This window comes from Mustela putorius, unplaced genomic scaffold (assembly GCF_011764305.1).
Source record: "Mustela putorius furo isolate JIRA1106 unplaced genomic scaffold, ASM1176430v1.1 tig00003834_pilon_pilon_pilon, whole genome shotgun sequence".
NCBI classification, from domain to species: Eukaryota; Metazoa; Chordata; class Mammalia; order Carnivora; family Mustelidae; genus Mustela; species Mustela putorius.
The window spans coordinates 33570471-33584147 of NW_025421987.1; the positions used below are offsets into that span (position 1 = coordinate 33570471).

A 13677-nucleotide genomic window follows, 5' to 3' on the forward strand; every position below is an offset into this window, starting at 1 on the left:
ACTCACAGTGGATGCAGTGGTGCATCTTTAGTAGCATTTAATCCCAGGTTTAGAGCAGGTCAGCTCTCGCAGGATCTCAGATTTCTTTGGTTTATCAGCCAGAGAGAGAGCATACACCAGAGAGTGCTCGCTTACTTAGTTGGTGTGGAGAAGCACATCTGACATGCTTGCCACAAAATCCCTGGCCTCAGCCATAGGCTGCTCATTTATGATGAGCACTCTATGACAAGTAATAAAGTGTATACAGTTCATGAAAATAAGATGGTGTCTGCCCTAGGTCTTTCCCCTTCTTTAGTAATTCCAACCAAAAATATATATCATAAACTAAGCAGTTTTTTGAAGGGTTGAGCGAAAATGACAAGCAGTACCGTTCTGTTTAATATTGATGTATTGAATCATTTTGATTCATTTGAATAAAGAATGCTGCATAAATGAAATGTAAAATGATATCCTTTTGGCAGGAGAAAACCCAGCATGCTACTTTGAAAATGAGGAAAAATTACTTTCAGCTTTTATATTAAAAAAAGGAAATACTGCTGCTTCTTGGGACATTAGGGTCAGCCACTGTGACTTTATGCCACCAGTTGGCTTGGTTATCAGTTGGGATTCTCTGCCACAGTATTTGCTTTAGTTGTTGAGGGCTATTCTATAAAACTGGTAACAAAAATGTCATATAATACTACCACTTAGGAAGAACAATTTGCTTGATGAATCTGAATAAATTAAGATTTTATTATAATCTGTCATTATGATAAGCAGACTGTTATTTCCAGTCTGAGGAAATTGTTTTAATATTTCTTGCAGTTGGTAACATCCATTTATTTGATACTAGTAATTTTTTTTAAGAGTTAAAAAGGAATTTTGGTTTGGTGACTAAATTTGGTTTTAATCTTAGTACTTAAGCCAGCCCCACGCAACTTTTTAGAAATATTTTCCTCAAAACAGAAGGTATTTGCCATACATTCTGTTTGATTAAATTCTACATTCTGTAGCTGGATTAGAAAGGTAATGGCTCATCTTTGACACACCTGATATACATTAACTACCAAGAGTATTCAGCTTCATTTAAAATGTCAATATGGGATATCACAGCTGGTGTTTCCAACAGTTATCTCCACTCAGAGCGTGATTGTTATTTAAGTGATACTATTACCATATTTATGAGGAGTTCCTGAAGCCCTGGGCAGCTCTGAGGGCCTAGTTTGATGATGTAATAGGGACTACCACTTGATTCTGGAGAATGAGATCTGAGCCTCTCCTAAACCGATTAATGCTTCCTTGCTGCTAAGTATGCTCACTCCTTAAAGCATGAGAACAGTTTTTTCTTCCCTAGGAAAGAAAAGAACCTTTTCTCACTTGAGACCTATGCAGGGAGATGTGTACAGATTTCACTCTACTCAGTAGCACTGGTCTTCTGAGGGTTTTGGGTTTTGATCATGAGAGAGGATTAAAAAATTGTTAACCTGATAATTATTAGTGCTGTTTCAAGACCTCATAACAGAGGAAGGCATGTGCAGTCGGAAAACCAAAATGAAATGTTTTGCCCGAGAATCAAATGTAATTCCCCCTGTCAACTCAGTATATTGTTTTTCCTGGTTATATTTTGCATAGATTGATAATATGAGCCGTTTTCATTCCTAAGCCAATTAAATTATTATACTCTCGGTTATTGTTGTGATAGGGGCCCCCAATGTGAAACAACAATCTGGTGAAAGCCGGTTACACAGGTGGTGACAAGAATCCACAGATTGTTTGGCAGAACAAAGGAGATAGAAGTTTATGGAACATACTGGAAGGGAACAGTAGGCAGATTCGGGGAAGAGAGGCTGTCTGCAGAGGCAGGGTGTGGGGGCTGTTTGGAGGAAAGGTGAGGATAAATAGCCCATGGGCCAATGAGGGCCTCTGGATATTGTGAGGTGGGTCCAGTGGGCCCGTCTATATCCATCCAGGGGGTCGTGATAGGCCTTTTTTACAGTCCATCGCTCAAGCCTTTTTGCCTAAAAGTGGCCTCTACAGTTACTATTTGTAACTGTTACATATGATTATATAAATTGAGTACACGGTTCTCTGAGGATATATAACTTCTCTAGTCACTTGTCTCAACTGGCCCAAGAGAACCTTAAGTTTCAGTCTCTGTCATCGTAAGATCTGACCACATCGTTAGCCTCATTTGGGGTTTGGTTAATTCAAGGCCAAACAAGAGCTAACAAGATGAACTAATAAAATTATCTACTAAAATCTGCTATAAGCACATATATTTCAGTAGAAATAGAACAGGCTGTAATTACTAACTATAATCATATCCCTAAAGCCTTTATAATTATTTCATGTAACACCTATCACCTTTGAGAAAACAGATTCTTGAAATTCTTGTTTTAATTAGTTTATAGTAAAGGTTCTCAAACTTTAAAAATGCATTGGAGTCCCCTCAAAGGCTTCTTCAAACAGATTGCAGGGCCTCACTTCCAGGGTTTCTCATTTATTGAGTCTGGTGTGGGGCCTCAGAATTTGCATTTCTAACAAGTTTTCCTGTTGGAAACCACAATTTGAGACCACTGCTCTATAGTATAATTTTTACTCTGAGTTATTAGCTCGTCCTTGTTAAGGTACTTCCTAGTATCTCTGGGCCTTATAGGGAAGGGATGAAGAGAAAAAAGGACGGGCACATAATAGAACTCTACTCAGGAACCCACTTGGACCCCCTCTCTTTTCAGAGGGATTTCAGTACACTTAGAGAAAAGTGAGTGTTTCTATGATTAGGAAACGATTTAGTCTTTAAAAATGTTTAGCTTTGTAATATTAAGGTTAGGCATGCAAAATTCCTAGAGTCCATTCCTGCTAATTTGATTTACAAACATATATAACTCTAGGAACAGGTTAGCTAGATCTTCTCTTGGCACAGGGCCATTTATTGTGGAAAATAGAGACACCCTTTTTAAGAAACAGTCAGCCCTGGGCATTTCTTTAAGTTGAAGTGGTTTTTTTCTTTATTAACCAAATTTGATAGTTTCAAAACTCATTGAAGTTAACAAACTTGGAATCATGAACCTGAATAAAGAACATTTTGTTTATATATTCCTCATGAAAGGTTTATGTTTAAAGGGAGGAAAATACATCTACTTGACAAGATCTAGAAAGAAATACAGAGTACAGAGCCTGTCCCCCATTTCAGCCTGTCTCCAATCCTTGCTGATACTCATACCTCACCTACATTCAGCTGGGCCCACTTTGAAGAGCTGTCGTGTTTCCAGGCTCTGATCCATTACATTGGTCTAAATGAGTTTCCTATCTGCATCTTTTGTTGTTTACAGGTAGAGTGACACATCCATCGCATTTTAGATCTTATTTACTGTAGACTAATAACCACATGTAATGCCAGAAGGGAGCTATTGTCTTCTATTATTTAAAGAGTCTGAAAGCCATGACCAGTTCACATGTTCTTCTGTTGTGTGGCTGACTCTTACACCTAAAATAGATCTTTGCATTGAAATATTACATATTTTCTTTGAAGACAGAAAACTAATCTGGATGATTTATACCAATAAGTTTGGACATTAAAACTTCCCTTAGAAAGTATTTACTTTGCCAGTATAAATACAACCATCATCTCACCAAATTTAAGACATTGCCACAGTTGGATATAAACAATAGGTGCAAATTTAATGCATTCATTTTGATGATGGACTGTTCAATATGTTACAGAATATTACACTCGACAAAAACCGTATACTCACACTGCAGCTAATCAGTATGAAAGTATTATGTGTTTTATTAGAAGCATTAATATTTCTTTTAAGGTAAGAAAGACCAGTCATCCCATACTGTTCATTTGGGGTTTTTTAAAAATATTTTTTTATTCATTAAGTAATTATCAGTCATTCCTTACCAGGCTGCAGTGTTTTATGATACCCCTCATAATTGCAAAAAACATCCACTATTACCTAATTTGCTTTTGATCTTTACTACCTGTTTCCTTGGTGTGGTTCCCCTACCTCAGGCAGCTATAAAATGAGCAGTTTAACATCCAGGATGATCATTTTTCTTAGCACTTTCGCTGTACTTCACGTACTATTACACCCTTGTTTATCCAAACAGTATATACTAGCCAGAAGAGAGACTGTGGTGGAGTTAACCGATTGGCAAGTACCATCCAGTTTGAGGACAATAAAAAAGCCAAGAATGTACTATTCAATATGGTCCACTAGTGTCCCCTACCCAGAAGTAAAACATAGCATGTACTTCCCTCTACCAGGTGACCAGACATTGGAAAAAAAAAAAAATTAATGGTATTGTTCTTACTTGAAAGGATGTGTAAGTCTCTTAAATAGGAAAAAAAAAAATGGTGGGCATCTGCAGTAGTAGCGCAACTCAGCATTATACAAATTCTAATGAAGCCGATCAGATTAGTAAGAGAAAATGTGTAAATAAAAAGACAAAATCTTGAGGAAAAGCATTTATGGGATCACCAGAGAAAGGAGAACAATAAGGAATGGGGGTGGGGAGGATGGGTAGGAAGAAAACCAGGATTCTCCAGCAATGGAAGCCCAGAGAAGAGTTTCTCAAAGGAAGGGTCAGCCACATCAAATGTTGCCAAGAAATCAAGATAAGGACCAAGCATAGCATTTACAATGTCCAGTTTTTCTTCATGCCCCCTACACCAAAAAAAATTAAGAAGCCAAAGACGCTTTTAGAAAGCCTATCTCACCAGAGTTACTCCATGAATATTGTATTGGTTGCTGATTCAGGAAGTGTTGGGCTACCAAAATACATTGAACCTACCCCACAGGAGCTCCTTTGGAAATGTTCCTTAGACCTCCACATAGGAAAAAATCCTCCCATGGGTAATGAGGGAACTAGGCCTTACGAGACACAGATGGCGGTTCCTTTTGAAAGGTGAAGAACCATTCTCAGGCCTCAACTCAGACAACTGTGCATGAAGTCGGGTGGCAGACAGTGCAGTCGGACTTTCTTCATCAAGCCCACAGTTGACCACACACAATGTGTGGTACTGAGTGAGGAGCATAAACCTCCAGCAACACAGGTGACAGCAGAGGGCGCCATTGGGAGATCTAGAAGTGCACCCCATCCTGGCTTAGTGCAGCAATGCCACACTCGCCGGCCTGCTAGTGATTCTGGAGAGTGTCCTGTGACTATGTGATAGATTAAAATTCTACAGATTATTAGAAATTATCCTCTAACATTGCAGTTTTTAATTCCATTCCTACTTCCGTATGTAACAAATTTTTAAAACTATACTAAGAAAGTTTATTTTTATTCATGTTACTAATGATAAATTCTTGTTAATAATTGCACCATTTATTGAGAGCATAATATGAACCCAGCACTTTGCCAGACTCTTCATTAACATAAAATCTAAACTTCACAACAGTAATATGGGGCAGGTATTACTGATTCTGTTTTGAAGATGAGGTAGAGGAGACTCAGAGTCTTGATTATTTTGTTAAGTCAGCACAGCATAAAATAATGAAGACGTGTCTGCCTGACACAAAGATCATGTTCTTTAATTTATACAACCTTGGTTCAAAACACTGACATCTATATTCAGTATTTCATTCCCTCAAGTCATTGATAGGTGATGTTTTTTCTCTTAGTTTAGTGATAAGGTGAGTAATTAAATTCAGCTTGTCTAGAAAAAAATAGAAGTGGCACATATCAGAGAAAATTTAGCTAGAAGAAAATATTCCAGACTTCAGAAAGATTGAGCCCCATTTAGTTAATTTTCAAATAGGTTTTTGTTTGTTTGTTTGTTTGTTTGTTTTTTAGGATTTTATTTATTTACTTGAGAGAGAAAAAGAGAGAGCAGGAGTGGAGGGGGTAGGGGAGCAGAGGGAGAAGGAGAAGCAGACACCCTGCTAAGCGGGGAGCCCAATGTGGGGCTTGATCCCAGCACCCTGGAGCCATGACCTGAGCCAAAGTCAGATGCTTAACCGACTGAGCTACCCAGGTGCCCCTCCCACTTATTTAATTTTCTAAGAAGAAGTGGTTGAGATAAATAGCAAAGAACTGTTAAAATTGATAGTACCTAGGAAGAAAAAAGTCCTTATTCCATAAACTAGCCCCTTCTAAATGTTCCGGGTAGCTTATTAAGTATTTGCCTCTACAAAGAGAAAATTCTCTCTAGCAGGAAGCTCCCAGTCTCTCTCCGAGCTGACAGCTCCCCAGAACTCCCTGTGGGAGTTGGGGGTCACCTGTAAGGATGCAGACACCAGGCAGGACTGCTTCCTAAACTGAACTAAGAGATACCTCTGTCTTAAATTGAGAAAGAATTCAGAATCGCCAAGAATATGAAAAGCTTTACACCAGAGCTAGCTCCTCTAATGATGACAGGACTTCTCCAGGAGAAGAATACTTTATAAAGATCCTTAAGAATGTATGTCCTCAGCTTCTTACTAAGTTAGGCTAGAAATAGAAAATAAAGTGTTCGTATAAGAATGAAGGACAGTGCAGTTACATGTTATGGAACAGCTGCTCTTTGGTCACATTTGCAGGAGAGCTTGTGGGTAGTGTAACGGTGTATGTGTTGGTATTCCCCAACATAGGCCTTAACTCTCTGACTTAAAAGTGTGGTCTTGACTATCCATCTTTATATATGCTTGAGAACGTTCTCTCAGAGCTAGGGCCAGTGTTTATGTAAAACTCTTAGGGTCCCCAGCTCCTGCCGTAATTCCCTAGTTCATTTATATTCGATTCTCAAAAAAGTATTTGTTGACTAACAAGGCTGTCTTTGCCAAATACATTCCTAAAGAACAAAATGGGACAAAACTTGTTGCTTTGGTACAGACGAAATGACTCTAAATCCCTTGTATTTCGCCAGCTGATGAGTTGGTGTTTGTATAGAAATGGAAATGTTTATCTTGTAAGTTTAAAGCCTGCAGTATAGAAGATAATACTCTTATCATTTAACCGCTGTCCCAGCCACGCCTGGTTTTTGTTACTGTTTTTGAGGTTGTTGATTACATTTGGTTTCAAAAATTGTCCCAAGTAGGACACATTTAAAATTTCTTGATACTTGGGAATGGTGATGTTCTCATAAACAAAAGAAAGTTCTTGGGTGTGTGTGAAGAGGAAACAAAGATTCTGATAACACAATTAACATTCTTTATGTGAATTGTTTTTTCAATATAGATTTCTTCGAACACTTCACAATTGGGTGGTGCCGAGCCTGTGAAGCGCTGTGGGAAGTCCGCACTCTTTCAACTGGCAGAGGCAAGTTTCTAACAATATTTAGAGATAAGATCTGCAGAGGTGGAACCCACAAAAAAAGTTCATCATTGCAGCATTCTTTAAACTGTGCCATTTCACCAGTGACCAGACTATGGTGTTAGGTCTAATTTTCAGCCATGAGAGGGTTAGCTTTTTCATAGGAAAAAAAAGTTTTGTTATGAAAAGTCAGTAAGCACAGAAAAAGGGGACACAGGGAAATTGCAGAATCTTTTTTCACAGGTAGTATTGTAAAATAAGGTCAGTTTTTGTCCCACACTGTGAAGTAAGTCCAGCCTGGACCCAGGAGAATGGCCTGAGTCATGTTTCTCTCCTCAGATTCTCCTATTAACATCCTTAAATTCCTAGAAGACACTACTTTTAAACCAGGTGGTTGATGTTTTAATTTGGGGGTGTTTTTCTTTGTTGTTGTTTTTGTTGTGGGGTGGGTTTTTTTGGTGGCTTGTTTTTTAAGTGAAGAACTCAAATGACATATTTTAAAATCTGATTTTGTAACACCTGTCAGTTGTATGCTTGATATGATGTGGGTATAAAATGCCGCTGTTCCTTTGGCAAAGTAGAAAATGTGCTTTTATAAATCTGTGAGGAACAGAGAGCCCTCGCTTGGTGGGGGATGGGGTTGGTGTGAAAGGTGCCAACAGCAGTTGGTGGTAGAGTGTAGGCAGGGACCATGGTTTTCTCTGCCTCCCTGCTGCTGCTCTGCCTTTTTTCTGTGAAAGAAATATCTGTAGCACTAGGACACGATAATAACAGTTTACTTTTTCCATGAGACAAATTAGGAGGCACAAGATGGGTGACCAGATATCTCTTATATTGAACTTTTTCTTTTCTTTCATTTTTCTGGCTTCCTTCCAGTTAGTTCCTTCTGAGGGTGTGTGTGTGTGTGTGTGTGTGTGTGTGAGAGAGAGAGATACGGTTCTTTTTATAAAGCCTTTGTAGTTTATTAAATTTAATGGGACAACCTATCATTTTTTAAATTTTATGGTAGCTTATATCATAAAAATCTAGGAGTTTTAAATGTGTTTAAATGAAGCTTTTAAAGTCTAGCCAGACCCACATTAGAAATAGAAAAATACAGAGGCCTGAAACAGTAAAGTATATAAACAGTGGAACAAATGAACCCTTTGTTGTCTGACATTAAGCTGACATGGTTCTTGTTAGACAAAAATCAGACCCAAATAGAGGTCTACAAATGACTAGAAAACTTCCAAAGATCTTAGGAATCATTTAAAAAAGAACCGAGTGAGTCAGTGGCCAAGTACTACTTCAGGTAAAACTGAAACAGTAAAGATCTGGCAACAAGTGCTCCTTTGGAGTTGGAGCAAACAACTCTTTGTAAAGAGAGACTACAAGGTGATGAATTTAGTATTTTTAAGACCCTATAGATTGTCAAGACAATGTATTTGAAAGAAGTGACACCTTTTCTTAAATAAAATGAATGTATGGTGCTCTCTGCATTTCCCTGTTTGTGTGTGCTCACACATGCACATTTACATACAAACATAATATATACATAACAACACTAAATTGTAAAACAAGTTAACTCTCATGTTAATGTATCTGTAATGAATCATTTTATACTAGAAATATATGATTCTTTCAGGTACTTTGCTATGGAGGGTGCTAGAGAGATGATTTTGTCTTCTCATTTTCTTTCTTTGGCATAACCGTTATAAGAAAAAAAAGGATTCCCTATTAAATCAGAGCTCATGAAAAAGAACATTCTTCTAATTTGTAGGGATGCATCCCAAATATGAAACAGATGCTATGGTTTAACAGATGTTTGAATGCTGGTATCATAATTTTAAAGGGGTAAAATGACTGCAATAAGCCTATTCCAATTATAGCAAATCAGCTTATACTCAGACTTGGTTTCTTGTAACATCTGAGTAAAAATATATGCTTTTGATAAAACAGGGTCGCTAAAAAATAATTTACCAAGAAAATCTCACATTATTATTTGCACCACATGAATATCATACCATAATGCTAATAGACTGTTTTAGAATAACATTCTAAATCCTTCCCAGTTTCTAATTAAACATAAATATGTGCACAATGGATTAATCAGCATCTCCAAATAATCACCAGTAGAAATATGCTTCCTTAATTTTTTTTATTCCATGTGTATTTGATAATCATTTTTCTTTTTTTTTTTCTTTTTCTTTTCTTTTCTTTTATTTCTTTTCAGTGTTCCAGCATTCATTTTTCTTGAACTGTATATAATATTTAATTATTTTGGGTATCTCTTGAAATAAGTATAACAGGATATGGAGGAGGATTATTCCTCTTGCCCAGAATTGGTGCTGTTTTCTGAAATATGGAAATACAGCTTTAAAGTCACACATACCAAAGGGAAATCCACCAGGAAGCCACCTTTAATGTGGGCCAGATACTCTTTGGGGATTTATAAAGAGGTGGTCTGATCCAACTACTGCCCCATATGCCATTCCAGGGGTTTCTCCTTTCATTCCCATCCTAACCCCCAAGTCATCAGTGGTGGTGGGGGGGGGTGGCTATCAAAGACTTTCCAGTCACCCAGAATATTTTGGCCTTTCTCCCTGTCCTGAGGAGGAAAGGAAAGAAGAGCTTTCCACTCTTTATCCCTGCCCCATATCAAGCAAAGTGAAGGCAGCTTTAAGAAAAACTTTGTTAAAGATCAGAGGGTATCTGCAAGAGGTATCTTCTCATTCTTTGATTAGAAGCAGGAAATGTTGTAGACATAGACTTAGTGCTATGCCTTGCACCTGTTTGACCAGTGAGAAAAGAACTGGAGGAATTTGGCTGCGGGAGAGGCTTGCTGTACTCTCCGTTTTGGCAATGTAAAGATGCATGAGTTTTCACAGGTCAAGTCGACAAAGAGAAAGCAGTTGAGTGTGATCAGGCAAGATAGTCATAGGGTGCGGGGTTGGCAGAGAGCAGGCCCAGGACAGTCTCTTACATCAGGAAATATGCAACAGAGACAGCTTTACTCAGGACACTGATGAGCTCCCACAAGCAGCAGTGATGCTCAGCCAGTTTCCACCAGTACAGCAGTCCTGCTAATAAAATACCAAATACTTCCCATTGTTAGTAAAAAACTGCGACCCAAACCCCCTGTGTACCCTTGCTGCAACTTTCCCAGCATCCCCGGGTTCCCCTGATCCTTCAGCAACTGAAGGACGCAGCAAGGGGCCTGCAAGATGTGGCCCCTGGACCACATCCCTTCTGATCATTTAGCACCCCTGCCTCTTAAATATTTTGTATACCATCCCTGCCCTTGGCATCCCCTGACAAGGTCATTCAGTCTTACATATGTTAGCAGGAACAGATAAAAAAAGACAGACATAACCATGGGCAGTTTGCTTTACCTCCACCATAGCTTCTCCTATCCTCTACAGCAGAACTATTTAAAAATAGCCTTGTGGACTCTGGGAAACAAACTTGAGAGTTTTAGAGGGGAGGGGTGTGGGGGGATGGTTGAGCCTGGTGATGGGTATTAGGGAGGGCACGTATTGCATGGAGCACTGAGTGTTATACACAAATAATGGATCATGGAACACTACTTCAGAAACTAATGATGTACTGTATGGTGACTAACATAACATAATAAAAAATAAATAAATAAATTATAAAAAGAAAATAGCCTTGTGAAGGGAAGGGCCAGGAACCAGCCTAGGAACTCACCTCTCCCCTTACCCCACCTCCCTTCCTATGGGCTGACATGGGAGGAGGGCTGAATAAGGAGACCTCCCAAAGCTATAGGCACTGTTGCTTGCAGGAAATGTCTTCATGGTGAAGAGCAAGAAACATTTTAGGCACATACTTATCACTGTGCCGTACACCCACTTGTGCAGGCAAAAAGAAAATTGGAGGAAGTTGGCAGCAGACACAAAGAGACTTGAATTGGCCTGCACTCTGGGTTTTGGCACTGGAAGGACCCCTTCTATTTCCCAAGACCCTGTAGCCAGGAGATGCCCCGGGGAAGGCCCTGTTTCAGGCATTTGATTGGCATTTTAAAGTGGGTGGATTTTTAATAGCTGAAAGTGACCTGAAAATTCTGGGATCTGTTCCAGGTATTTTTCAGGAATCTACTCCAACTAGGAAGGGAGTTGGCATAGTGCTGCTGAGGTCAGGGAATTGAGAAGAAAATACAGTCCTTGATATTTGAACCTCCATGAGATTCATACTGTTCAGTTAATCAGTTGCTTAATTGGTGCAGGTACTTAATGTGTTTCTTTTCGTTTTGAAATTAATTAGGTCAGATCCTATAAAGAATAGCAAAGCATCCCCCTGGAGACCATAGTTATAGTTGTTTCATGTTATAGTTGCTGTATAGTTGGAGGGCACACAGAGACATCTGTACCTGTGCATTTTAGTGAAAAAAATTCTACACTTGAAGATCTCTGGTATCAGAATTGCCTAATATAATAAGATGTACAGTTGATTCATTTATTCCAATAAACAGTAATTACTGAGGACTATTCCATGCCAGTAACAGTGAGGCTGCTGAAGTTACCTGCATATGGGTATAATAGACACTGCATAGTGTCTATTACGATGGGATAAGCTGCAAACCTCCTTCTAAGATCAGCAGTGTAAGCACACTTTACCTCCAGGTGTAGGTTTGGTGTTGTAGAGGACCCCTAGAGACTGGAATGCATGCCTGAAAATATCAGTTGCTCTTTGTTTTACTTCTCTTTTTCTGAGATAGTTCTATGTCTTCTTTAAAACAGGTTATAAATTTTAATAGTGGGAAGTAAGTTGTGCTATCTAACCCAAGATCATGACGACTATTTTACTATCTGCTGTGTGGTAGGCACTTTATAAGTACTTTATATGTACTCATTGAATTTTCACACACATCCTTGGAGATAGGTACTATCATCATTCTGCTTTGACACATTAGGAAACAAAAGGGCAGAGAGGTTTTATGACTTTGCCTAAGGTCATGCGGACAGGAGATTACAGCCTCTGTAGGAGACCCAGGCAGTCTGTCTCCACAGCCCAGGCTCTTCCACACTGGGCTGTTCTGTCGCCTTGATTCAGATGAATGTAAAAGACTCTGCAAGTTGCTTGTTATAGGACTTTGCGTATTATGGAAGGCTCTATGGAAGACAGCTCACTCCTACACATATGTGTATGGCTGAATAAGATGACAGATTTTTCAAGACTGCTGTCAAAGAAACGGAGCTGATATTTCCTTTTTAAAAAGTGTCTGTACTTTCAAAACTGCCAAGATACATCTTACACCCTTAAATAAGTAAGTGCCTGTTATTGAATATACTTTGGAAGATACTGTGAGGAAATTATGGGGTACGACTCCTGTCCTCCAAGAACTTATTCTCCAGCTGCGGAGAGAGAAGATATAAAAAGTTAAGGAATAAGAAATAAGTGTGCAAATGGTTTCACTGAGAACCATGCAGTGAAATGACAAAGCTCTCCTCGAGTGACGAATGATACACCAAGTGAACATGTGAAGACAAGAAAGGGAGGAGTTAATATTGACAGGAGTGTTGTGGGGACCCAGCTCAGAGAGAGTGCAGAGACAGCACGGAGATGGTTGTTGAAGGAGTTGTGGAGGAACAGGGGTTGCAACCAGCAGCCTTTGGGCCACATTTAACTTGCATAGATGCTTTTTTTCAGACCATAATTTGTTGACCTGTATTGACATTTGAACTAGTGTTCAATATTTTAAAAATAGAGATTTCAAGTGAATATCTATGTCTGACTTCTCATGAAAATTGAAGAGAATCTGGAGACTGTGATCCAGCCTTCCTACATGAGAACAGTTGGTCAGGGCCGGTAGTGGCCTGCCCACCATCCTCTCCTTTGCCTGCTGAGTCCTGAGTCTGAGGCCAGCAGTCAGTGCCAGCCCCTACTTAACCCTGTGCACCTCCCTCTTTTGTACCTGAGCACCCGGACAGTGCCGATTGGGACCTGCATAATTAAACAGAGAGATGGGAGAGAGATAGCAGAGGGATTAAGGAGTAAAAAAGCAGGCAGATGTGAGGTAGGTGGGTGACAACAGCTCAGTCAGTTGGGCAGGCGTCGAGGATTGTGATGGGAACCTTATGGAAGGTGGAGTGTGGCCGCAGTTCGAACTGGGAGAGTAGTTAGTGTGAAGCAGGAAAAGTTGTGCTTGAAGGATAAGGAAGAGCAAACGAAGACTGAGGGCAGGGGCGTGCAGTGAGAAAGAAGATCCAGTGGCAGCTGTACGTAGAACGGAGGGGAAACCTTCCGGTCACAACCATGTGAGAAGAAGAGCCAGGATTGAGGAGGGGCTGGCTGGCAGTGGAACAGGAGGTAGAAAGAGACAGCAAGCAGGGAGCTTACAGGGGATTTTGTTGGATTTGATGACTGGGTTAATGTGGGAGGCAGAGCGAAAGGGGAGCCAGAGGTGACCCCATCTCTGAACCTGAATCCTCGGAACCCTTCTTCAGGAAGCCTGGATGT

General features: G+C 39.6%; 1 protein-coding gene across 13 annotated transcripts in view; it reads left to right on the plus strand.

The window, feature by feature from the left end:
- The window catches only part of BBX (BBX high mobility group box domain containing), a 274818-nt gene that overhangs the window by 213614 nt on the left and 47527 nt on the right, over positions 1-13677 (plus strand). For all 13 annotated transcript variants that reach the window (XM_045088295.1, XM_045088299.1, XM_004769116.3 and 10 more), the window contains one exon: positions 7147-7227. In XM_045088295.1, coding sequence (XP_044944230.1) covers positions 7147-7227 — 81 coding nt within the window. The remainder of the gene's footprint in view (positions 1-7146; positions 7228-13677) is intronic.